Source organism: Watersipora subatra, chromosome 2, assembly GCF_963576615.1.
Source record: "Watersipora subatra chromosome 2, tzWatSuba1.1, whole genome shotgun sequence".
Lineage (NCBI taxonomy): Eukaryota > Metazoa > Bryozoa > Gymnolaemata > Cheilostomatida > Watersiporidae > Watersipora > Watersipora subatra.
In genome coordinates this window covers 69,274,717-69,302,651 of record NC_088709.1, presented here as the reverse complement: position 1 = coordinate 69,302,651, position 27,935 = coordinate 69,274,717, and the positions used below count along the sequence as shown (strand labels likewise).

General features: G+C 33.8%; 1 protein-coding gene across 1 annotated transcript; it reads left to right on the top strand.

Annotated features, from left to right (window-relative positions):
• The first annotated feature begins 688 nt into the window (after nt 1-688).
• On the top strand, nt 689-18,276 carry LOC137387801 (uncharacterized). The gene is made up of 5 exons (XM_068074309.1): nt 689-734; nt 2,437-2,636; nt 4,914-5,090; nt 13,664-13,806; nt 17,684-18,276. Exons 2-5 carry the CDS (start codon nt 2,438-2,440, stop codon nt 17,825-17,827), a joined length of 663 nt encoding a protein of 220 aa, XP_067930410.1. The 5' UTR covers nt 689-734; nt 2,437; the 3' UTR covers nt 17,828-18,276.
• The last annotated feature ends 9,659 nt before the right edge of the window (nt 18,277-27,935 follow it).

The window sequence follows — 27,935 nt, the reverse complement described above, 5'->3', positions numbered from 1 at the left end:
ACTATGTTAGATTTTACAAACTGATCAGTAATACACAAGGTATCAATCTATATCACTGTGCACCAGCTTGTTCGCACACTGGTTTGTCAGGTCTTAGCTGGCTGCACTAGTTGACTCATTTTGCAACAACAGTTAGTTTGGCACTGTTTGGTGGTTGCAATGATTGTACGACCAATATAATTGGTTCTTTCCTCCAATCAGATCCAGATGTGACCAATGATATACAGCCCCCCATGGGGGGGGGGGGGGGGCTGTATATCATTGATGTGACAGAGTATTTCTGACCGGTGGAATTGAAGAGTTTGGAGTTGCTCTTCCCTTAGGAAAAGGTCAGCGAGCAGATAACTAACTAACTAACTAACTAACTCACTAACTAACTAACGAGACCTTTTTTAAATGAAGTACGTACTTTTTATCGGACAAATGAATGATGCAATGGTGCTAATTTTTTATGTGCAAACTCAAAATTATTAACACGTACAAATCATTAGTGTTTTAATGGTACATTCCACTTTTTGTGAAGATCAATAAGCTGTCGCTTTGATAGCAATAAATACGTAAATGTCATTCAAAACAATATACGCGAACCTGAAAATTCGCGCTTTAGACTTTAGACAGCTCTATGGAATATTTGAGAGCAAAAATAAGTTTTATCAGATCGCTAGCATTTTCAGACTTTCGATAAAACCAGCAATGTGAAGGTCAAATTGGTTAGCGTTTTGTGGGCTGTTGGAGTAAGTTAGTACATTCGGGCATATTCCTTTATAGATAGTAGTTATTGTCGGTCATTGCCAAAATACCATTTCTTAAAATTTTAAATGTAGCATCGTTTAATAAAACTGCCTTAGTAGAAAAGCTGTTGGCTTTACCCGATTACGATATATACACCCGATTATCCCTATTTCAATATACAATTTCCTATGTTATATGATTTGAAACAACTTGATCTGCGAAAATTTGGAGCTAATTTGTTTATTTTTTAAGCAGCTATCAAATTAATTTTAAATAAATGAGTATCTATATCATTTCATGTTTTTGTAAAAGAGTGAAACTGGCAAAAAGCATATTTAAACAAATGGAAGGCGTATCAAATACAAACAATTATGTATTTAAGAATCTTAAGTTGATGTACATTCCCAAAATCTATCATTTTGTAGTTTCCTTTTCTGTCCTGTTTGAAAAACTATCAAACAAAACTTTTTTTAGTGTTCACACTTAAGAAATCTGAAACAAAGTTGCATTTTAGTAATTCTGATGTATTCACTTGCTGAAACGATTTTAATTTCATACAAATCAAGGAAGAAGAGTGATTTCCACAGCCATTCAGAGCAAACAACAGGAACAATTTAAGCATTCTGTATAGCTAGCCAAAAACTTTTGTAGCACAAATGCTTCAAATATAAGTGTCCAGTTAAAAAAATTAGATATATGCTACGTAGTTCAAGACACGCAGACATAGCAAAAATATGTGAATGATTTTTGAAGCTTAGATAGCAAATGTAGAGAAAGGTGTTAAATCAACAGAAACACAGCATTGAAGTAAAATCGGAGTTGAATCATTTTAAATACATTGCAAAGCAGTGATTTGGTTCTTGGAATACATATAACATCTGATAATAAGCCAGTAAATTGTAGCCTTAAATTTAGACTTGGCATGTGTTCTTTGACCATTTTTGAAGATTTAGAGTAGGGACAATTGAATTAAATAGCATATTAAATAAGCAAAAATCTCTATAAAAACTAAAGATGTATATTATATATATACATTATATATACCCATGTAAATACACTTATTATATATGCATGCACATTACTTTCAACCCTAAAATGCTGGGTCTTTCGGATCTAGACCTTAACTTGGAGGCCCCGTGTACCACACTGACAACGTGGGCACGTTAAAGATCCACCTCTGTCCTTCGCACATTAGACAGGTGAAATGGCTACCTGGCTCTGTCAGACTGGACGTGTTGCAAAAATGTATCCCTTCAGATTAATCTGACAGTTTCAGAAGAAGCCCTTGATAAGTTTTAGGACCACCCAAGGTAGCTTATAAAAACCTAATCCTGGCGGTGTGTTTCTCTACTAGAGAACACTACCAAGCATTGTCACTACATGACAGAAGCATGCCATTATTATTATACACATTACATACACATTATACATGCATATGCATATACACCTTTTGTAACTTTTTTAGCAAGCCCTAACCGGTGTATATATATAGTGTTTGAGTACTTTAGAAGAATTACATTTGATGCTACCAACAAATGATTTGCAAGCAGTTGAAGTACTCCGATTATCAAAGAATTAGCTATTGTCACTGTTACCATCAACATTTTTATCAAGTATTTAATACTGGCCTTAATATCTGTTCTTATGTGGCATAATCAACGACAACACAATGAGCTTTGATAAGGATGCATTATACTTGTGCAGAATGAGGCTGTGGAATATATGCAAGAAATGCTTTCAAGAACGTTCACTCTCCTTAAGACTGCAGAGTTTTGTTCCTGTTAGAGGAAAGGTTTATGGAAAAAGAACAGGAAATGAACCAATTCCCTCACAATCAAAAGATGTACTGGTTTATGTACATAAAAAGTGGTGGCATGTCGGTGTTGTCATGTCAGCTTTGACAGGTACTTGTGCTAGTTTAGCAGAAATTAGTTAGGCCTACTTTATGAAACTTTACCTTAGTAATTCATGATTGTTGTGGCAGATTCTCTCCGAGCTTTTGAAATAATTTTCATCATGTATCATCAACCTTATTTTTCAACTTTTATTTTCAAATTGGAGATAAAATCCTTTCTTAGAGCTTGTAAGTAGACAAGAGATGCTTTATAGCATCAGGTTTATTTCTTTTTTTCTTATTCCTTTTATATATACTTTATTTATATACATTGGCCGAAAAAGTAAGGTTTTTGATGAAGCTCTGCTAATTAAAGGTTAACCAAAAAATGAAGCTTGGGTTGTTAAAATTTTTTTACTGACAGTAAGAGCTATACCGATTTTAAAATGCACATATCAGAACATTTCTTTTGCATTGCTTTAAACCCAACAGTATGTAAAATGTTAAGCGTGCTGATATTCTCACACAAGTTCAATTTACTTTACGTATTAATTAGCTGTGCCAACTAAAGATTGGAGTTATAAGTAGCCTTTATTGCACGGGCAATACCAAACAGGACAAAAACATTTCTTTCACCATATCATTTATCTCAGTACTTTACCGACCTATTATTGTCTAGTTTTGTGATACATACAGTGCATATATACTCAACTCTGGCCATATCTTAAGTTTTAAAAAATAAACCTACAAATTAATATAAATCTCTAAGGTGTTTCGAAACTTTTTAATTTCCACTTTTTTAATTTACCAACAAAAGTTTGTTTTGTATGACTGGGAATACTAACTTGGTTATTCTATGGACAATACATCATGGATAATTGTAGTACACTACTAGTCTTTCCAAAAAGCTTTTAGAGGGGAGAATTAATTTATCAATCTGTTTTCTTGTCGACCTGTGTGTTAACTACAAGTAGATCATAGTACGTTACTTTACATATGATTATTAGTATGTATATCATCTAAGTTATAACATGATACTCTACATATGATTACTAGTATGTATATCATTTAAGGTATAACATGATACTCTACTTATGATTACTAGTATGTATATCATCTAAGATATAACATGACACTCTACCTATGATTACTAGTACGTATATCATCTAAGGTGTAACTTGATACTCTACCTATGATTGCTAGTATGTATATCACCTAAGATGTAATATGATACTCTACATATGATTACTAGTATGTATATCATTTAAGGTATAACATGATACTCTACTTATGATTACTGGTATCTATATCATCTAAGGTATAACATGATACTCTACCTATGATTACTAGTACGTATATCATCTAAGGTGTAACATGATACTCTACCTATGATTGCTAGTATGTATATCATCTAAGATGTAACATGATACTCTACATATGATTACTAGTATGTATATCATTTAAGGTATAACATGGTACTCTACTTATGATTACTGGTATGTATATCATCTAAGGTATAACATGGTACTCTATACCTATGATTACTAGTATTTATATCATCTAAGGTATAACATGATACTCTACCTATGATTACTAGTATGTATATCTTCTATGGTATAACATGGTACTCTACACCTATGATTACTAGTATTTATATCATCTAAGGTATAACATGATACTCTACCTATGATTACTAGTTTGTATATAATCTAAGGTATAGTATGCTACTCTACCTATGATTACTAGTATGTATATCATCTAAGGTATAGTATGATACTCTACCTATGATTACTAGGATGTATATCATCTAGGGTATAACATGATACTCTACTTATGATTACTAGTATGTATATCATCTAAGGTATAACATGATACTCTACCTATGATTACTAGTGTGTATATCATCTAAGGTGTAACATGATATTCTACCTATGATTACTAGTATGTATATCATCTCAGGTAGAACATAATACTCTAATTATGATTACTAGTATGGATATCATCTAAGGTATAACATGATACTCTACCTATGATTACTAGGATGTATATCATCTAAGGTATAACATGATACTCTACTTATGATTACTAGTATGTATATAATCTAAGGTATAGTATGATACTCTACCTATGATTACTAGTATATGTATCATCTAAGGTATAACATGATACTCTACTTATGATTACTAATACATAAATATATCCCATAAGTCGCCGGCATTATTATATGAAAGAGTTAGCACTAGCAGAAGGTAACATAACCTTATACACACCTGCCTCTTTATCTTGACTTGGACTACAGTCTTCATCATGGTCTTTGGTTGTTTAATGATGCCATGTGCATTTACAGCATCTGGTCTCTTTCTCTACACAACGGCTCTGACCTTTGAGGCAGTTGGACAGCACATGCGCGACGTGCCAGCACCTGATGACAAGGGTGGCCAGTATGGCAGATTTAGGATTGACATGTTCAAGTTTAGAGAAGGGAAATATCATAAGATGTTTGCTTACAGTTTCTATGTATTAGGTGAGATTTCTTATGGCTGATATACTTGAGGCATTTCTTATTTCTGTACATCAATATTTCTCAAAGTTTGTCATCTGTTCTTCGGTATGTCCAACTACAGCTATTAATATTTCGGATTTGAATTCCACATTTTGCTGGTTTTGAACTCATGAGGATTGTGACAGCAGTTTTACAAGCCAGTCATCTAACCATGATGATTGGTTATTACATTTCATCGTTCTTGCTACATAATGTATACATTCTTTTTCCGTTTTCACACCCAAAAGAACACGTTAATTAACTCTATGAACCATTTTAGCTTTATGAAACACGATGCTTTCTCGCGTTTTCTTGATTTTTCCAGTTTTTTGTAAGGTTCAATTGCTAAATTGCTGTGAAGGTCAATCCTTTTTTCGCAGACAATTGTATTATCTCGAGTAGGATTGGCCTTTACATTCTCTCGCCGTTCGGTCAGACAAAGGTATTACGATATCTCATTTTTACATTTGTACCAGTATCGGAGAGGTACCAGAGTCATCGTATTCAAAGTTCTGCTGGAAGAGTAACCTTTTTTATACACGCACTTCTATGCACGAATTGTTATTATTAATTCGACATATTCAGGATTATTTTGTTTTCTTAGTTCGTATTAATTGTATCACTACCAAATCAGCTATTATTGCAATTGTAGCAAAACAGACTCAATTTAACTATTACTTGCTAATTATTTTACATTTAAATTTGTTGTATTCTGTTTCCTAATTTATTTGACCTGCACAAAACATTTTCTTCTTGATATGAAGTTCGAAAGTTACAGCTGTTTGACGAAGTTTGAAAACTATATAGTTGTTTTGTTTTTTTCTCTTAATTTATTTAAACTGCACAAAACACTTTTCTCGCGATATGAAGTTGGAAAGTTAAAATGGTAAATGTTTTATACCCTAGAACACTTATATTTCGCTAGTATTTAGTTTCGTGAGTAGCATACAGAGTAAAATTTTGCTGCAACTTAATTTCGCAACTCTGATGAGTGCGAAAACATCATGATGTGAAAATAAATGCAGTGGAACAAACATAATTATATTCCTCAGGTTCGGTTCGCCGGTAAGAAAAAAATTTCAATTTGGGACTAGTTTGTAATTGTGAACCACAGGTAGAATTGTATGGCCGACATTGATAATGCAATTTGATCGCTTGCTGCCATTTTTTTCTTGGACTACCGTAGAATGGAATTTGATTACGCTGAAAATTTTAACATTATTGTCACAATTTAGCTTGTTTTTATATTAATGTATTTTAATTTTAACGATCAACGGTGTTGTGTATAGGTATTAATTTTAACGTTTTCCCAAACACTCAACTGCTGCTAATAATTGCTGAACATCTTTATTACAGTAGTTACAAGTTGTATAAAAATACATACATGATACCCTAGGACACTTTTATTTCGCTAGTATTTAGTTTCGTGAGTAGCACACAGAGTAAAATTTCGCTGCAACTTAATTTCGCGGCTCTGATGAGTGCGAAAATATAGTGATGTGAAAATAAATGCAGTGGAAAAAACAGATTACATTCCTCAGGTCCAGTTCGCTAATAAGAAAAAAATTCAATTTAGGACTAGTTCGTATTTGTAAACCGCAGGTTGAAATGTGTGGGTGAGATCGATAATTCAATTTGATCACTTGCTGCTATTTGTTTCTTGGACTATTAATGGCGTATAGGTCCCTCCCGCCGTGACTTTCACACTCGAGTCCCAAGAAGAAGAAAATAGATAGGTAACAACCAACTTCACAACAAAAACTGTATAACCCTTTCGCTGCCATAAAGGCATTTATGCGTTTTCTAGGGGCCACTGCCTTAAACTCATTTTTGGACTTTCTCAGCAATTGCGTGGTAACCTGATTTTATTATTCGTTGACCACATAACCCACGGTCTTTAAGAGTTTTATGAAATTGACAGTGTTGTCCGAAGATTTTTCTATAAAATCAACCTAAAACAATGAAGCAGTTTTAAACATTTGTTTGAGAATTTCTAATCTAAAAACGAACATTTTTGTGTGAGTTCATTAACTACCGCGCGCGAGTCATAAAACAGGTAACTAGTTGATGATGACAGTATAGCCAATTAATATTTAGATTTTCGTGATTATACAGATAATTAAAGTAGCAGCACTGTCTCTGACAGTGGTGAAAGTAATAGTTTTGTAAGAGTAAGGAACATTGTGGAGGATCGTTTTAGCTTCGGATCGATCGTAGCTTCACATAGCTTTATCATCGCGCACAAGTAGAGATACATTGAATTTTTGCATAGCAATATTGGTTGAAATGTTGGCAAAATAAAATATGTAACAAAAATGTTCTAGGTAGAGATTGAACTTGGAAAAATACTGTGTACATATCATGAAGCAATATCGGCAATTTCGGTAAAATGGCTGGCACTAGACCGCAGTGTTGGGTAATTGGCCAATTTGGCGGACCAATTAGAATACCAAATACTGGAAAATATCATAACTAAATACCAAATAAAATACCAAATACTTGAAAAGCTCAGAGCCAAATACCAAATAAAATATCAAATACTCAAAATTTTGTAAATCAAATACCAAATCAAATAGTGCCACTGGAAAATTTGACAACCAAATACCAAGTGGAATACCAAATACTGGCAATTGTTCAGACCAAATATCAAATCAAATAGTAATACGTGAAATTCCCAAGACAAAATACTAAATACTAGCAATTCTTGAAACCAATTTCCAAATCAACTAGTAATTCTTGGAAATTTCAAAACGAAATACCAAACAAAATATCAAATACTTGGAAATCTCAGTACCAAATCAAATAGGAATAATGGGAAATTTTATATTAAAATACCAAATAAATTACCAAACACTGCAATTTATCAACATCAAATATCAAATCAAATAGTTATATTGTGAAATTTTCGAATCAAATACCAAATAAAATACCAAATACTAGAAATTTTAGAAACCAAATATCAAATCAAATAACAGTAGGCTACTCTGAAATTTCAGAATCAAATGATGCAAAATCTTACGGAGCCGACTTTAAATTGAAGAATGGGAAATGTCAATTCAATATCAACATCATTGCTAACTATGCTAAATATTAAATACTGGAAAATATCAAGACCAAATTAAATTTATTTGCAGACTGAATTATCAAATTATTTAAAAATCACTGATCATGTTCACATCCAACAACTCTGCCCATATAAAAATGTATACATTATTACGTATTTATGTTACATTCAAATTGAATCAATATAATGTAGACAAAAAATCGTTTATGGTTGACAGTAATTTTAAAGGTACTACATTATTCATAGTATGTTCAAATTTAATAAAGATAATATTGACAGAAAATCGAGACAAATACAGAATGGCTTATTGTGATTGCGAGTTCTAAAGAATAAAATACACTATTATATCAAGGTACCAAAAACATTGGAAACAAATAAAATATTTGAATTCATTTAAAATTTTTGTATACCAAATAAAATATCAAATACTCACAATTTTGTAAATCAAATACCAAATCAAATAGTACCACCGGGAAATTTGAGAACCAAATACCAAGTGAAATACCAAATACTGGCAATTGTTCAAACCAAATACCAAATCAAATAGTAAATACTAGGAAGTCACAGAACTAAATATCAAATAAAATAGTAATACTGGTAAATCTCTGGACCAAATATCAAATAAAATACCAATTACTAAAAAGTCTTGAAACTAATTACCAAATCAGATAGTAATACTGGGAAATTTCAAAATCAAATACAAAATCAAATACCAAATACTGAGAAATCTAAGAACCAATTACCAAATAAAATTCCAAATACTGGAAATTCTCGAAACTAAATACGAAAGCAAATAGTAATACTGGGAAATTTCAAACTCAAATACAAAATCAAATACCAAATACTGAGAAATCTAAGAACCAAATACCAAATAAAATACCAAATACTGGAAATTCTCGAAACCAAATACCAAGTCAAACAAATATAGTAATTGGTATTTGAATTTGCAAATAGATCTATTCGGGATAAAATCAATTACCCAACCTTGCTAGGCCGATAGCAAATTTGTACATGGTTGGCAGTGAAAGAGAATGTGGTTAGACCTGATGAGGGTTGATATTGTTTTTGGTTGGTAATAAAATTCATCACTACAATAATTATTCTTCAATTTTATGACTTCACCTACCAGACTTTCATCCTCATCAGTTACAAATTCGGTGACTAAACTGATATCATCTTAATTTACTTTGCCATGCTGCTCAGTCGGTGTATTAGCTATAATGAGTTTACCAGAAATTTCCCATTGAGCTCAACCACAGACGAAAATTGCCTGCATTGCTAATATGACGATTTTATTGTGGATATCAACGAACAAAGCTATTTAACTTCGCGTTGTCGCTCATTCGTTATGATAGTTTAGTTTCGCTCATAAAATTTTGCGAGATGATGGCACCGCGAAAATGCGAAAGTTAGATGCCGCGAATACATAAGTGTCCTAGGGTACTGCTGCTAGTAATACTACAGCTACAGATACTAGCACTGTGTAGTTATTATAACTTCTTCTCTTCCTTTTTTATTAGTGTTATTTATCAGAGCTAACTCTTTCTCTATTGCCTCATCTTCTGAATCATTACAAGTTATTGAAGAGGTGTCAATGGTGAATCCAAACCTTTCCAGAACCATGCTGCTTGTGTAGTACTGTGAGAGTCAGTGTGTTTAATTTTCTTTCAACACGCGGTGCTCACTGCATTGATTGATGTCCCCAACAAACAATAACGATACTAATGCGATACTAATGCATGTGCATTGACATCAAATTCCTATCATTATAAATCATTATTAATGGGAAAATAATCATAATTAATTGCAAAATAATGTAATAAATTTTGACAGTCAAATTATTTTGTTGGTTTATAATTTAACGATGCTATAGTGGTCGTTTTTGTTAAAATAAATGACGTTATAAAATTCCATTCTACAGTATCAATGAACAAAGCTATTTAATTCCGCGTTTTCGCTCGTTCGTTATGATAGTTTAGTTTTGCTCATGAAATTTTGCGAGAAGATGACTCCGCGAAAACGCGAAAGTTAGATGAGGCGAATACATAAGTGTCCCAGGGTATGTTAAACAAAAAAAATTTTTTGTTTAAAGACTTTTTTATTGCCCGGAGAACGCCGGGTAGTACAGCTAGTTAAATTATAAATTTGCCATACCCTTATGGACACTTATGTATTCGCCTCATCTAACTTTCGCGTTTTGGCGGAGTCATCCTCTCGCGAAAATTTAATGTGTGAAACTAAACTATCATAACGAACGAGTGAAACCGCGAAATTAAATAGCTTTGTTCATTGATAGTCCAAGAAACAAATGGCAGCAAGCGATCAAATTGCATTATCGACCTCGCCCACACCATTCTACCTGCGGTTCACAATTACAAACTAGTCCCAAATTGGAATTTTTTTCTTATCGGTGAACCAGGCCCGTATTACCTGGAGCAGCTGGCCGGCTGAGCCGTCCCAAATTTTTAGGAACTTTCCGCGGCTAAGTACAGTCAAACTTGGATAAATCGCCCTCGGATAAAATGTAACATTTCATCTCAAACACGAGGTTAACTCGAACGGATTTGTTTGGTCCGTTCCCACGCAATGATAAATTGCTTCAGATAACTCGACCTCAACATCATTTATTCGAAAAGTTATTTGCCCAATGGCTATGGAGACGGTTTTTATCGCTGTAGAATATTACTTTATTCGAAGCCATAGAGACAAACATCAACTTTTAGTAGTTCTTAGGCGTCATTATTATCATCATCAGTGGCAAAATATTCTTGTTAACAACCTTTATAAAGGTTTGCAAAATATCAAGTTTTACCAAACATCCGCGTGGTCATGTCCCATTGAAAGCGTGGAAACCACCGTGTGAACTTCAAATAAAATTGGCAGAATTGATCTTTGTTAAAACGCTCAAAAGAAAAAAATGTCTTTTTTTTGAGCGTTTTAACTGCGGTCAAGTTTTGCCTATTTTAATCTGAAAACGTCTCGTCAGTCACATCACCTAAAACAAAACTAATCGCAAAAAATAAAAAAATGTTGATACTTTCCGATAAAATGTTTTAAAACTTCACACGAGAGGCCCGGCTGAGGCCCTACATAAGAAAGACCAGTTGGGGGGCTTACACCGCCCCCTCAACACCCCCAGGTGTTCATAGCTAGTCGCCTAACATTAGACGCCCCAACTTGCAACTAGGGAATACAGGCCTGCGGTGAACTGAACCTGAGGAATCTAGTTATGTTTGTTCCACTGCATTTATTTTCACATCACTATATTTTCGCACTCACCAGAGCTGCGAAATTAAGGTGCAGTGAAATTTTACTCTGTATGCTACTCACGAAACTAAATACTAGCGAAATATAAGTGTCCTAGGGTATCAAAGGTGTGTTCGGATTCGCTATCTTAAAAAATACCGATCAGGAAATGATGTATGTAATGCTTTCTTTGAGTACTACATGCATCTGTGAATTTGGAGTTATCTTCTTCATACCACTTTAGCAATCGGTGAGAGAATAACTCAATAAATGACTCTTGAAGGAATACAATAAAACATTTTTGGCCTTCGGTTATTGTAGTGATAAAAAATTTGATCATTTATTAAGATGGCTGATGTTGATGCATCGCCGCATGCACTCATCTTATTACAATGGACCTTACTTGACTCGATTTTTTGGTGCCCACTATTACAGTATTTCTCCTAAATTGTGATTGGAATCTAGCCACACCCAATTCTATACCCTCGTGTGTAGAGAACCTAAAAGAACTCAAAAGAGGAAAATATTTTTTAAACTAAATTGCGATTACTTCAGTTTCTAACAACAGTTAAATGTTTGAGCCCATAAGCTTCCACATCATTTTCTTGTCATTGTTTATGGGGAACATAACTCCCAATAACCACATGTATTTCAGTTGCATTGGATAGCTGATGTATTTGTATCAGATATCTCCAGCTGATTCAGCTGTACCTGATAGTACCAATTGTAAGCTATGCAAAACTTCACTGTTTTACTTTATTTTTAATTTAAACCATTTTACAGATTTTTAAATTAAATATATTTTTTCTGAATGTTTGTTTTCTAAATATTCATTCCTTTGAGACATTTATTATGGTTATAAAGGATTCTTTTTCACTAACCGCAAAAGCCACGAATCAAGTACATAGGTAAACGTTTGAGAGGTCACACTATTTATGTCTAATGTGAATTTAAATTTGCCTTCATTTTCTGTTTTTCATACAATAATTTCAGCTCGGTCGACATACAGTTTTATTTTATGTAGGCTAAGATTAATGAAAGTTGATGAAGACGTGTGATACCTGTTTAGGCTAACATGATATTTAAACATCTTCATGAAACAAATAAAATAGTTTTTTAATTACAATTTTACTTCTGAAATGTGTGATAGTGAACATAAAGCATTAAATTACATTAAAGCACCTAAATTAGATAAATCTTTTATCATATATTTCAATACATCAGAGTCTTGGCTTTCGAATGAGCCATTGTTTCACATGGTGAGACAGACATTGGTTGGTGTTTATAGGATTTCCCCAGAACTCTACCGCAGAAATGTTCAATGGTATATGCTCAAACATTGTGACGTAACAATTTTCATATTCTGTGTTGTGTGCTCTTACCGCTTATTTTATTGCTTACCGCTTATATTTATCAACTACGATAATGACGCTAGTGGCAGGCGAAGCTAGGACAACTCCAGAGAACCAATGAAGATGACAAAGGAATCAGTGTCATTAGCTCTCCAGCTTCAGATTATTTCTATAAATAACTCAGATTCCAAGCACCTATGTTTTTCCGATGATATTATGCACTAGCCCTCTCTTTTTATTGTGATGTTGAGGGGCACGACTGAGACTAATTAATTTCAAGCATTGCGTGATCTCGCGCAAGTGCGATTGACACATAGTCCTAGGGCCACGCAACTGCAGGTCACAATTTAATCGATGTGATTTCATTCCCTTTATCAACGACAGTATATTTATTGAAGCATAATTAATTAACCTAGAACATGTGTTTGTATTGGTCGGGCATTGGCACGATTCCGGGCATTGTTGATTATCTAGAATCTTAGTTTATCATTAGCGCTCTCTGGGTTTAACAGCGCCGATTGTCTTAGAAAAGCGCAGCCTCAATGGCAGTGAAAGGGATCGACTACTTAAGGCTAAATAATAATTATGACATCACGTTGTGGGAACCGCAACCAAGTGTTTTTTATTGCAGGACGTACTTTTGACACCCTGTTTTTCATAGTTCTATTATTCTTTGTGTATTGAATATAGGCTCATTCGAAAGTCACGACTGATGTATTGAACTAAATAATAAAAAAAATTATATAATTTATGTGCTTAAAGTATTAAGTGTTTCAAGAGTACATTACTCCCAAATTAAAACAGACGTACATTTTTACAACTTCATAAAACTGTTTGCTGTCAAACTCGCTCTAACGATCGCTATGCACTGCACAAACATATTTTTATTGTAGCAATGCTTCCTATATTAGCTGTACTCTACATACCGCCAAGGTACATCAAAGCTTTAGTTCTTCTGAAGGACAAACGAAATCTGGTATTTACCACTTATGCCCCATTTGGAAAGACCAAGCATGTCACCGTGCCTATTACAAAGGTTAGTGAAGGAAAGCCCTTGATTGTAGCAGTTGTGTTAAGATATTTTTGAAGTTGGCGGTACTTGGCTTTTTTAGGTAGAATTCTCAATGCATAACACAAGACTATAAAGTAAAACTTATCCCCTTGTTTGTCTTCCACACATGTGAGATCACACGCTATTGTATCACACGTAATAGCCTTTGACTATTATGTATGATATCATAACATGTGATCTCACATAATAGCGAGATCACATGCTATGGTATTACACGTAATAGTCAAAGACTACCCAGAAAGCACTAATTTTGTCGTTAAATGTTTGTAACTTTGGAAGATTGTTATAGGCACAACCATCATACTTGTAAATAATCGTTGAGTTGATACCATCGTTACGACACAATCTTAGGGTCAATCTAAAAATGTTTGAAGACGATTGATCTGTTGATTGATTGACGATTGATCTGTTGATTGATTGACGATTGATCTGTTGGTTCCTAGAAGTGAATCAAAGCAATACAAAACAAAGACAACAAAAGACAACACTACTTTGGCACTGTATGAAACAATGTATGCGTTGTATATCCGATTAAGGGAATCGGCTAGTAGTTGGTTACTTCGTAAACTTACTCTTATTATTGTCGTCGTTACAACAATGTCGTGTCTGTCTGTCAGAAGACTCGCTAAGAGCGTTAAGAAAAAGATTGCATCGCACGGGAATCAAACCCGGATAGTTGGATTCCCAATCAAGCACACTAACATCTGCACCACTCCACCACCATTCCAGATATGAGAATAATTGTGCATATCACACATGATCATCTCTCATAGCACACGTGACTGGCAGCATGCTGATGACAATATTATGATCATTGCTACTAAAGTAAATTATGTGAGCCTTATAGTATGCAAAAGCATAAGGTTGGTATTGAGTAATGGATGTACTTAGTTTAGACCAGACTACATGTACAGTAATTGTATCTCCTTAATCAGCCTGCTCATTTGGTCCAATCCATAAAAAGCTTTTTCTTCAATGTGGGCTCCGGTTGCTTCAGTTTTCTAGCTAATTTCTAACTGCTAAAATATGCATGGTACAGCAACTTCTCGAGCAACATGAATATACAACAATGCATCAGCCTTGATCACTTGAAAGTGCTTCGGAATATAAATTCCGAAGAGGATACAGCAATATTTCGAATCAATAAATTCTTATCATTGAATGGGGGTGTCAATGAGATACGCGATCATTTGGCTTATGCCTGTCTATAAAATTGGGGCTATTCACATGGCACATCCAATGATGTATGGTCGACGAAGTGGTTTCTCTTTAAAAATTGAAGCCGACCTTTAGCCTAAATGAGTCGAGTAAAAATATTTGTAGCATTCACTGAACAAGTCTGTCATAAGCCAATTGTTTACCCATCATTAGCAAAAGCTGCGTAACTTTTATAAAATTGCTTGCGATACGGGTTTGCAATCCAAACATTATAAATATACCCCCATTCACATGCCCTTATGTCTAGGGAATCCTAAATCACCCTAAAAAGTTACAGGTATGTCCTGGTTAAGGATTTCCTTATCCCTACATAAAATAACAGACCGGTTCTTATGCTGATTGCTGCGCAGTTGATGGGGCACACGTGAACAGAGTTTTACTAGAAAGGCATGAGCAGCCTAGCAAATGGAAACTGGGAAACATCTCAGACAAGCGCCAGCTTAAAGGTTGACTTTCTACAAAATTCATGTTGCGTCAATAGGTGACTCAACATACACAGCAAGTTTTACAAGACATCTGATTGTGTAAGATGCATGATGAAATATGTTGATAGGGTAGACATGCCTTTTGAGCAAACAACATTCATATACAGAAAATTTTTTAACATAACGTTTGTTTAAAAGTTTACTTGCAACAAAATTCACATTACATTTATTTGGTATTAAAAGATTCACCATGTCTTACTCTGCTGTATTGTAGGTGCGAATTATGTGAAAATGTGATTACAAGCTCTTTAAAGTCCAAAAACGAAGAGTTAATCCGCTGCCATCATGAAAACGCCGTATGTTAGAATCCTTTTCCAAAACAGCTCAAATGGGAGGTAGCTGAATACGATGGCTTCCGTTTACACTTTCATGCAACCTCATTCATCAAAATATTTTCACAAATATACTACACGCATTCAATAGAACCATGTCTATTGTTCTTACACGTCTATTTAATCAGCATTGTAATGCTGTCACTTTGAGCACTGTTATCTCAAAACCTACTGCAAAAATTTGTTTAATTTTTCAACCTTGACTCGAAGGAGTGCATATCATCCTCTGATAAACATGAGGAGCCTGTTGGTCACCTGTAATAGTAAAAAAATGCTGCAGAAATTGTTCGCGCTATTTGGCAGAAAGTATGGGTCACATGATCAGATTACGACCAGATGATTAGACCAAGCTAAAATGAAACAGTAAAGTAGCGAGCATCTATATTTGATAGGGCTTTCCGGTAGAACCCAAAAGGTTTGTCATAAACTAGTGCTACAAAACGTTTTATATCGAGTCTTTTATTGGCCCTTCACTTCACGTGATAACAGCACGTGTCCAGACAATAACCAAGTTGAGTTGATTACGTCGTCGAAATAAAGGGATTCCAAACTACGGCGTTTTCATGATGCCTGCGATTAACTGTTCGTTTTTGGACTTTTAAGAGCTTGTCATCACATTTCCACATATTTTGCACCTACAACACAGCAGAGTAAGACAGGGTGAACCTTTTGATACCAAATAAATGTAATGTGAATTTTGTTACAAGTAGATCCTTTAAACAAATTTTGTATATATAATGTTTGCTCAAAAGGCGTGTCTATCCTATCAACATATTTCGTCATGCATCTTACACGATCAAATGTCTTGAAAAACTTGCTGTGTATCTTGAGTCACCTGTTAACGCTGGTGAGTTGGAATAAACTAGAGCAGTCTTTCATTTTTTGTTATTAATTGAAATGGGTGACTTCCCGTGACCCCTTGTCACCTCCCGTGACCCTTGGTGTCCTCCAATGATAAGTGAAAATCCGCGAAATAAAAACTAATAAATTCATGTTTAGTAAAGTCACTTTCTTCTTAATCGTGAGCATGTTCCTCTTTTTTATGTTTATTAAAATATTTTGATAATAGGGCGTTTAAGAGACACGATTAAGGGTATCTCTAGCACTTGTACAATTATATATTATAAAAGTGTACACTTGTACAAGTGTACACTTCTACAGTTTTGCGAAGTGCACTGGTACGCTTCGCAAAACTGTGCTCAAAATGATGCTCATGACGGGATCGTATTTTGAGCGCAAACACATATATCTCTTTGAGTATCAAAAAAAAGATATACCTATGTATTTTAGTTTCTACTATTTCTTTTATTTTCTATAATTTTTGACGCAAACTTGTTACCCCACTGAAATTACTAGTCACGAATGCTGAACCACAATGTAGTGAGAGATTACTATATCTTTAAAGTTATATCTTGGACAGTGAAAGACATTTTGAAACAACTAGTGTTAATAGCCAATCATTGTTTGACAGCCGATTACTTTCGAAGTTCACTTTTAACGAGCCCAATATGTGCAAAGAAAATTATAACACAGTTAAACTAACCAGCAAGATATGTGAAATTGCTGAAAAATAATCACTACCAGTAAGGATGGTGACAAATTGAAATGTCTTTTGGTCATCATCGTAAATGCAGTTGATGTATCATGTGAGTTGCTGTTTGCACATACAATTCATGTTGTGGAGACTATATAATTTATATTTGATTTTTTAAATTGTATAATTATTATTCCATTATTAATTATTTTTTATATTTAACTAGAAGTTGCCCAATTTAATTATACCTAATAGATGTTTTATTGTTGCAGGTATCATCCTCAGCTGAGTACCAGGAAGGAAAACCACTTTTTATCAGATCATCAACCCATAGGGTGCCGTTTTATATGAGTAGCTCTGGTGAGGTTACCCAGGTCCACACACTGAATCATATATTGGAAAGAAATAGAGTCTAAGACTGTATGCCAAGTAATAGACTGAGATGTATCTATGCCATAGCGATAGTGCAGGGGACTGTAATTCTGTGGAATGGATAGACAGGCGCTATAATACCTGGCAAATCCTCCAGTTTTATTGCTATGTTACTGATTTTATGGATTCTCGTATAAATACTGCCACTTTTATGAATTGGAATCTAGTTCGGTACATAAATGAATAGTTACCAATGCGAGATTGCTGATTGATCGCACTGTCCGCAACTGATGCTCGGAAATGGTTCAATATACAGTTTGAAATAACCTTTAGCAGTTTCTTGGCAGTTTAATTTTAAAATTACTTTAATATTTTTTTTACTAGGTTTGTGCCATTGCAACTATTAATTGGCCTTGATTGTTTCCTTGCGCATTTTTGCCAAAATTCTACAATCATTTGATTCCATGTACTGTCAGAGAAATCAGCTAAGTATTTGCTTCTCCGTTACTTCTCTGCTATCTCAAAGGATACACTGCTAAAGACATTGTGGGGAGCTTTCATCAGCAAACATTTTTAGTATATCCAAACCCAATTAATTATAATTATTTACTGTTGAAAAGTACCTATTGAAAAACAGGATGTTGCAAACGTTGTTTAATCTTCAGTAGGAAACAGTCTTTTACGAACTAACAATAGATCATTTTAAAATAGAAAGGGTAATTATCTATGTTACAGAATTTTGGATTCTTTTAAGCGTAATAAGTAATAACACTGTTGATCAGACAAAACTAAATATATAATATATGTCTTGTGTGATAAATATGTAACATATATCAAAAAAGTAAACTGAATTGCTCGAGCCCGTATATGGTGATTCAAACTATCGAACATCTCAAGCCTCGCTTCGTCATATGAATAGTCAGTGAAAATAAACATTTAGAATGGTGGATGAATCAACAGCTTTTGAAAATGACAATGTAAACCAGCTGTTCATATTGTTTCTGGCACTGAAAGTCTCGTGTACCATGAGAGATCATCATGCATAATAATTGTGCACAAATATTTTAAGATGTGTGAAGGAGGTTGAGTGGCAAAGAAGATAACATGCTTAGCTAGGAATCCGAATAACCGTTTCGATTCTAGGGCAGTTTTTTTCTTAGCGTCCGGGGCTTGGCTTCAGACGGATGGACAAGGGTTTTATTATAGAAGAGATTGACAGGTGTGATCATGGATTAGAGCAAGACCTTCGCAGTTGTACCAGTAGAACCAGTTGTACCGGTGTAGAATCCTTGATCAACTCTTCTTTGTCCAGAATTATAGAACTAAAACACAAATTATCTAACCTCACACCAAGTGATGCTTTGCGAAAATCAACACACAAAATCTCAAGAATAACGTTGAATAACCTGTTTTCAATAGTCAATGATTACTAGTATGTATATTATATGAGGTATAACATGATAATCTACCTTTGATTACTAGTATGTATATCGTCTAAGGTATAACATGATACTCTACCTATGATTACTAGTATGTATATCATCTAAGATATAACATGATACTCTACCTATGATTGTTAGTATGTATATCATCTAAGGTATAACATGATACTCTCTCTGTGATTACTAGTATGTATATCATCTAAGATATAACATGATACTCTACCTATGATTACTAGTATGTATTTCATCTAAGCTATAACATGATACTCCACCTTTGATTACTGGTATGTATATCATCAAAGGTATAACGTGATACTCTACCTATAATTACTAGTATGTATACCATCTAAAATATAACATGATACTCTACCTTTGATTACTGGTATGTATATCATCTAAGGTATAAAATAATGCTCTACCTGTGATTACTAGTATGTATATCATCTAAGGTATAACGTGATACTCTACCTATAATTACTAGTATGTATATCATCTAAGGTATAACCTGATACTCCAACTTTGATTACTGGTATGTATATCATATAAAGTATAAAATAATGCTCTACCTGTGATTACTGGTATGTATATCATCTAAGGTATAACATGATACTCTACCTATAATTGCTAGTATGTATATCATCTAAGGTATAACATGATACTCTACCTATTATTACTAGTATGTATATCATCTAAGGTATAGTATGATAATCTACCTATGATTACTTGTATGTATATCATCTAAGGTATAACGTGATACTCTACCTATAATTACTAGTATGTATATCATCTAAGGTATAACCTGATACTCCAACTTTGATTACTGGTATGTATATCATCTAAGGTATAACATGATACTCTACCTATGATTACTAGTATGTATATCATCTAAGGTATAACATGATACTCCAACTTTGATTACTGGTATGTATATCATCTAAGGTATAACATGATACTCTACCTATGATTACTAGTATGTATATCATCTAAGGTATAACATGATACTCTACCTATGATTATTGGTATGTATATCATCTAAGGTATAACATGATACTCTACCTATTATTACTAGTATGTATATCATCTAAGGTATAGTATGATAATCTACCTATGATTACTTGTATGTATATCATCTAAGCTATAACATGATACTCCACCTTTGATTACTGGTATGTATATCATCTAAGGTATAACATGATACTCTACCTATGATTACTAGTATGTATATCATCTAAGGTATAACATGATACTCCAACTTTGATTACTGGTATGTATATCATCTAAGGTATAACATGATACTCTACCTATGATTACTAGTATGTATATCATCTAAGGTATAACATGATACTCTACCTATGATTAATGGTATGTATATCATCTAAGGTATAACATGATACTCTACCTTTGATTACTGGTATGTATATCATCTACATTAAAGTATAAAATAATGCTCTACCTGTGATTACTGGTATGTATATCATCCAAGGTATAACATGATACTCTACCTATAATTGCTAGTATGTATATCATCTAATGTATAACATGCTACTCCACCTTTGATTACTGGTATGTATATCATCTAAGGTATAACATGATACTCCACCTTTGATTACTGGTATGTATATCATCTAAGGTATAACATGATACTCTACCTATGATTACTAGTATGTATATCATCTAAGGTATAACATGATACTCTACCTATGATTACTGGTATGTATATCATCTAAGGTATAAAATAATGCTCTACCTGTGATTACTAGTATGTATATCATCTAAGGTATAGTATAATAATCTACCTATGATTACTTGTATGTATATCATTTAAGGTATAACGTGATACTCTACCTATAATTACTAGTATGTATATCATCTAAGGTATAACCTGATACTCCAACTTTGATTACTGGTATGTATATCATCTAAGGTATAACATGATACTCTACCTATGATTACTAGTATGTATATCATCTAAGGTATAACATGATACTCTACCTATGATTAATGGTATGTATATCATCTAAGGTATAACATGATACTCTACCTATTATTACTAGTATGTACATCATCTAAGGTATAATATAATACTCTACCTATGATTACTGGTATGTATATCATCTAAGGTATAACATGATACTCTACCTATGATTACTAGTATGTATATCATCTAAGGTATAAAATAATGCTCTACCTGTGATTACTGGTATGTATATCATCTAAGGTATAACGTGATACTCTACCTATAATTACTAGTATGTATATCATCTAAGGTATAACATGATACTCCACCTTTGATTACTGGTATGTATATCATTTAAGGTATAACATGATACTCTACCTATGATTACTAGTATGTATATCATCTAAGGTATAAAATAATGCTCTACCTATGATTACTAGTATGTATATCATCTAAGGTATAAAATAATGCTCTACCTGTGATTACTGGTATGTATATCATCTAAGGTATAACATGATACTCTACCTATGATTACTAGTATGTATATCATCTAAGGTATAGTATAATATTCTACTTATGATTACTAGTATGTATATCATATAAGGTATAACATGATACTCCACCTTTGATTACTGGTATGTATATCATATAAGGTATAACATGATACTTTACCTATGATTACTAGCATGCATGTCATCTAAGGTATAGTATAATATTCTACTTATGATTACTAGTATGTATATCATATATATATATATATATTTATAGTTGTTTATATGTATTTATAGTTATTTATAAATATTTACAGTTATTATATATATATATATATATATATATATATATATATATATATATATATATATATATATATATATATATATATATATATATACATACTAGTAATTATAGGTATCATGTTATACCTTAGATGATATACATACCAATAATCACAAGTTATATTACAAGTTATATATATATAACATATCATATAAGTATACCACGATACTACAATAAGCCCGCGGGTTATATAAATTATAACGTAGTGGTAATGTATAGTAGACAACTTTTTACAGATTAGGAAATAATTGTTAAATACTTAGGTATTAACTTTATTTACACCAGACTATGTTTAAGGCAAATTAGATCATGAGACAAAAACTAAATTAGAACTAACGCAAGATTAGGAAAACTCTACCAATACTCTAAATATAAATTATGTGCAAGATTTTTTAAATCAAATGCTTAACATCGAACATATTTATTATTTGAAACAAGAAATGGAACCAGTTTCACATTTTCATAAAAATTGTTTTAAAGTTTTAAAGCCCTTGTGCCATCTTTAACGACTTGATACCTAAATGTTGCCCCGTCTTAATTGTAGGTACCGAGAACCTCTACCAAATATGTGAGTTTTTAGAAGAAGCATATTATACATAATTATTTTGCCAGCAAACATACACCAGCCTTGAATTTGCTGCGTTGTCTCACTCTATATTTTGAGCATTCAATTTGTGCGCTTTTGCTTAGGTTGTGTGAACTGCTTGAATTAATATTGGTTTGGAAACTAGTGAAGGTGCTAAAGTATAAGCAATATCGACATTTACTATTAAAAATACATGATTATTTCTCCATGTAAAACACTTTAAAATATTTAAACTAACAACAATCTGACACAACAATAGTAGTGAGAAAAGGTTAGAAATAGCCAATGAAAATTAGAAACCCCACGCAAACGATTGTTCATGTTATTTTGCTAATTTTAATTAGGTTCTGCTATTTATGTCAAAGAGGGTTGGTGTTGGAGTGGAATTGTCCTTTTTTGCCACTGCTACTGGTGGCGAAAGGGAGCCTTTTGCAACAAGCGGAGCTTTCGGCGGTTTTCTGATCTGCCGGTTGGTACAGCGTTTTTAGGATGTTTTTTTTTTCTGAGAATTCTCTGATAAACACAGATTTTTTATAATCAAACAAATTGCATACATTTTTTGTGTGAGTCAGACTCTTCTCCCTCTTTGGTATTAGGTTTGCCGCTATCTTTGTACAACTTGTCAATAATTCTTGCAACCGAGTAGCAAGAATGTAGCTTTATTTTATGGGCAAAGCATGCGGTAAGAAATGTTAACTACTGATGAAGTGCATGCACAACTCTTTGTTTTTTAATGATGTTGCTACAGCTAGTCCTTCTAATTACAGCAATCCACGTAAAAATATTCGCTACAAAGTTCACTCCGCACTTATACTTTTTGTTTATCTTTGGAGCAGAACGATAAGAACTTGAGTCGCTAAAGAGTTAAACTAAGTTGTTTTTAATAAAATATAAACGCCAATAATTCAGAACCTCGACCACTTCACGCAATTAAACGTATTTGACTCTATTCTCCCCCTATTATTACCCTATTTGAGGTTCTTGAGAACCCACGCTATTTTTGGTCAAAAGCGCCTGAACTGTCGCAGACATTAATAGTACGGTAATCCCAATACAACATTACATACACTTAAATTCTAATACATTATAACAATTCGGTCATTATCTTTTTGCTAATCTTTGCAACCATTCAATTGAAATAGCAATATTGAGCTTTGAAGTTTTACCTATTTAATCAAAAGTATAATCTATACACATTTCTTTGGTTCACAGATCGGTTTGTTAATGTTCTACCTAATTTCCAAACAGAAACCACACCAGAGGCTTAACTATTCAAGAATTTTTTTGGTGATGGATCGAGTTTAATGTGAGTCATGATTACTGAAGCTTGGTGACAACTTTTTTTTTTTCACGTTAATCACAGTCGCCCCAGGTTGGGCTCTAGAGTGATATGTTTATTGAGGCTTGTGTCTGTGGTTAGATTGCCAGTTCTGTTATAAGGTTTGGGAGGTGATAAAATAGTTTGTACAGACAAAGTTACAGACACGGTAGAAGGGTTTGTGATGGAGGAACTAAGTCATGTGCTCAATAATAACAACGCTATGAAATGGTATGAGACTAATGGTATAAATGCATGCCCAAGCTAATCGGTGTTTACAGACACGATGGTAAAAAAGGTTCAGTTTAGTTTTAGTGCTAATATGGGAAGTAATGGAGTCTGTGCAAGTTGAGTAGTGATTGGAGGGTTGTAATGAAAATTTATAAGGTGCTACTATGCCATGTAATAAGATTCGGTCTTTAGTTTTAAGGTCAGTATGCCTCCTTTTGTCCTTGAGAGTGTCCCAGTTTGATACTTGCATTAGTCAGTGGTGTGATCAAATTTATGAATGCTATGTGCCCATCGAAATGCTTTACAATTAGTTAATTCAAGTAAGATTGTATGTTTATGAAGATAGGGTGACCAGATTACACAGCTGTGTTCTAGAATTGGTAGACATATTGCTTTGTAGGCCAATGATTTGGTTTCTGAAGAAGTAGATTTCGGAGTTCTCATTAAGAGGTATAAAATGGAATTTGCTTTTGAGACAGTTTTAGTAAGGTGTTGGTCAAAGCTCAGTCTTGAATCTATTAGGACACCTAGGTATGTGAAACTTGGCATGTCAAAGACAGCGGACAGAGTTGTACCCGTGATGGAATAGGTCAGGAAACAGGACTAGAAAAAATCATGATTTAAAAAGAAATTAGGATTTTTTTAATTTAAATCAGATTTTTTTGATTTCAATCAAATTTTTTTGAAAATATCAGTTACCAGCTTTTTTTCATAATCGCTAACATAATATTATTTCATTTTGTTGAAGTGTACCACATGAAAACATTAGCAACATAACAAAACAACTTTGCATCACTTTAACTTATTAAAAGTAGTTTTTATTTTAATTTTGACCAAGTTGTGCAGTTCATATTCACAGTAGACCCTCTATAAGTCATATCTTTTGACATATAAAAAATATCGTCAAACGTGATCATTTTAGGATGATTTAAATCATGATTTAAATCATCCTAAAAAGGGTGATTAACGGTAAAGAAAGGCATCATCTGCAAAAAGTTGGATTTTAGAATTATGTTGAGTAGATGAGGAGAGGTCATTAATAAAAATGAGGAAGAGAAGGGAGCCCAAGGACAGATCCCTGAGTGACTCCTGATGTTACATGGTGATGGGATAATAAAATTCCATTAGTAGTCGCTCTAAAAGTTCGTTTGTCAAGCCAGGCTTTAATCCGATTTACAATGAGTTCGTTAAACCCATAACTTATTAATTTATGAATAAGCTTAGTGTGGCTGACTACATCAAAGGCTTTTGAGAATTCCAAAATGATAATACCAGTGGGAATGCTAAGGTCATAGCTATCTACAAAATCGCTTACAGTTGTTGGTAACTGGCTGGTACAGCTTCTTCCTGACCGGAAGCCATGCTGGGTGTCAGATAGGATATTGTAATTGTCAATGCGAGTGGTTAAGTGTGAGACTATGTGTTCAGCAACTTCCGATATGATACTAGATACGGCAATGGATATATAGTTAAGGGGTGTCGCATTAGCTGTCTGCCAATCAGCAATTTAATGTCGAGTTTTCTCTAAACTCGACATTAATCTATGGCTATGGATCTCGTGTTCAGATCAGGGCCCATGTAACACGTGACTTCAGGTAGTCTATTATGTAGAACTTTGGTCATGGCGCTTGAGAAAATCTGTGGAATGGTTGCAATGGTAAAAAGTAGCCAATTGAAACAATAGCATCCACACGGTGAAAAGAAAAGGGTCAGTGTTTTAAACGTTCACTGAGATGCAGTTGCCAAAACTCACTGTTGATATCGAGTTGAGGGAAAACTTTGCTACTGCAAGTTGATGGATTCTAACTTCTACTGATTATGCTGGGTAAAACTCTCACACTGCATTGTTTAAGCTAGTCAGAGCCACACAGATTTGGACTTAACTTGAAGGTTTGGCTACTGTGACTAGCCCATTGTACAATTCTGTAGTTTCAGTGAGTGGAGAGATAACTCCTTGCTTACTCACCTTGTTTAGTTTTGCCTTGGTCTTGTCTCTAAAAGGTAGAGGAATGCCACTGAGAGTGTAAATGCAAGTAGGTTTAATCGCTTCTTGCAGGTAAATGTCATAGGGGCAGCCTTTCAGCGAGCAGAAGTCCAGTAAACAGATTTGGGAAGCCCTCTAGTCTTTTCACACTGGCTTTTGCTATGTGACAGGATAGAAGGTTTGAAACCGAACTTGTGCTTCTTTTATATTAGCTTTATTACATAATCCCCTAGCCTTATCAACTTTTCATAACTACTGTGACTACCCACACCTGCCATGACCTCAGACTACAATGTAACCTGGGTCCCACAAATCCTATCATACAAAAATCAAGGAGTCAACAGCTATGCTTCCAGGTTATGCAAAAAATACCTGGTTGCTTAGTAGGCCTTGTGGGTGGTGAGATGCTTGTCTAGCTTCTCTAGCCTTGAAGTATTTACCACTTGCGACATTGGAAGCATGAGTGTGTTTGTTTGTGCCAGAAATGTGTGTTGCAATTAAAAACCAAAACCAAAAATAAGTATCCGCTATGCCAAAAATGTTTACTTGCAACAAAATTCACATTACAGTTATTTGGTATCAAAAGATTCACCATGTCTTACTCTGCTGTGTTGTAGGTGCAAAATATGTGGAAATGTGATTACAAGCTCTTAAAAGCTAAAAAACGAACGATTAATCCCAGCCGTTACGAAAGCGCCGCAGGCTCGAATCTTTTTTTTTTGCTGACGTACTTAAGCCAACTTGGTTATTGTTTCGACACGTTGTGTTATCACGTGAATTGAAAGACTAATAAAAGGCTCAATATAAAATGTCTCTTAGCACTAGTTTATGGCGAACACTTCGGGTTCTACCGAAAAGCAGTTATCAAATGTAGATGTTCGCTATGTTGCCGTTTTGTTTAGGCTTTGTCTAATCATCTAGTCGTAATCTGATCATGGGATCCATACATCTTGCCAAATAGCGCGAACAACTTCTGCAGCATTTTCGACCATCACATGTGACCAACAGGCTCGTCATGTTTATCAAAGGATGATATGCATTCCTTCGAGCTAAGGTTGAAAAATTAAACAAATTTTTACGGTAGGTTTGGAGATGTCAGTGCTCAAAGTGACAGCGTTGCAATATCGATGAAATAGACGTGTAAGGACAACAGACATGGTTTCAATGAATAGGTCAAGTATATTTGTGAAATATTTTGACCAATGAGGTTGCATGAAAGTGTAAACAGAAGCCATCTTGTTTAACTACGTCCCATTTGAGCCAGTTTTAGAAATAAATTCCAATCTACGGCACTTTCGTGATGGTTGCGATTGACTGTTCGTTTTTGAGCTTTTAAGAGCTTGTAATCTCATTTCTACATATTTTGCACCTACAATTTAGTGGAGTAAAACATGATGAATCTTTTGATACCAAATAACTGTAATGTGAAACTTGTTGTAAATAAACCTCTAAAAATCCTCAAACATAACTTTTGTCGAACAAAATCAGAGTTGGATTTTGTTCCCTATGAGAAGGTTTTACAAAACCATTAGGTGTTCGTTACTACAGAAAAATTCCAATCATAAATCTTATCCTCAAATATTAGAACAGATTCCATCATAAATGTTAAACAGTTTTCATATACGTTGAGGTGTCAAGACAGCGTTAAACAAGGAACTACTATTAGCCCGACACAGTTATCAATTATTTCTATGGTGTTGCTTTCAAAGTTTTGACGTAAAACCATAAAATGTTGGGAGTAATAAATGGACTTCGATCCAAACAGCATCAATGAAAGAGTTAATTGTTATTAATGTA

Excerpts from the sequence above, each read along its gene's own strand:
- LOC137387801 (XM_068074309.1), top strand. The coding sequence starts at position 2,438 with ATGAGGCTGTGGAATATATGCAAGAAATGCTTTCAAGAACGTTCACTC. Across the intron at positions 2,637-4,913 it reads TGTCATGTCAGCTTTGACAG|CATCTGGTCTCTTTCTCTAC; the intron begins GTACTTGTGCTA and ends GTGCATTTACAG. Across the intron at positions 13,807-17,683 it reads TCACCGTGCCTATTACAAAG|GTATCATCCTCAGCTGAGTA; the intron begins GTTAGTGAAGGA and ends TTATTGTTGCAG.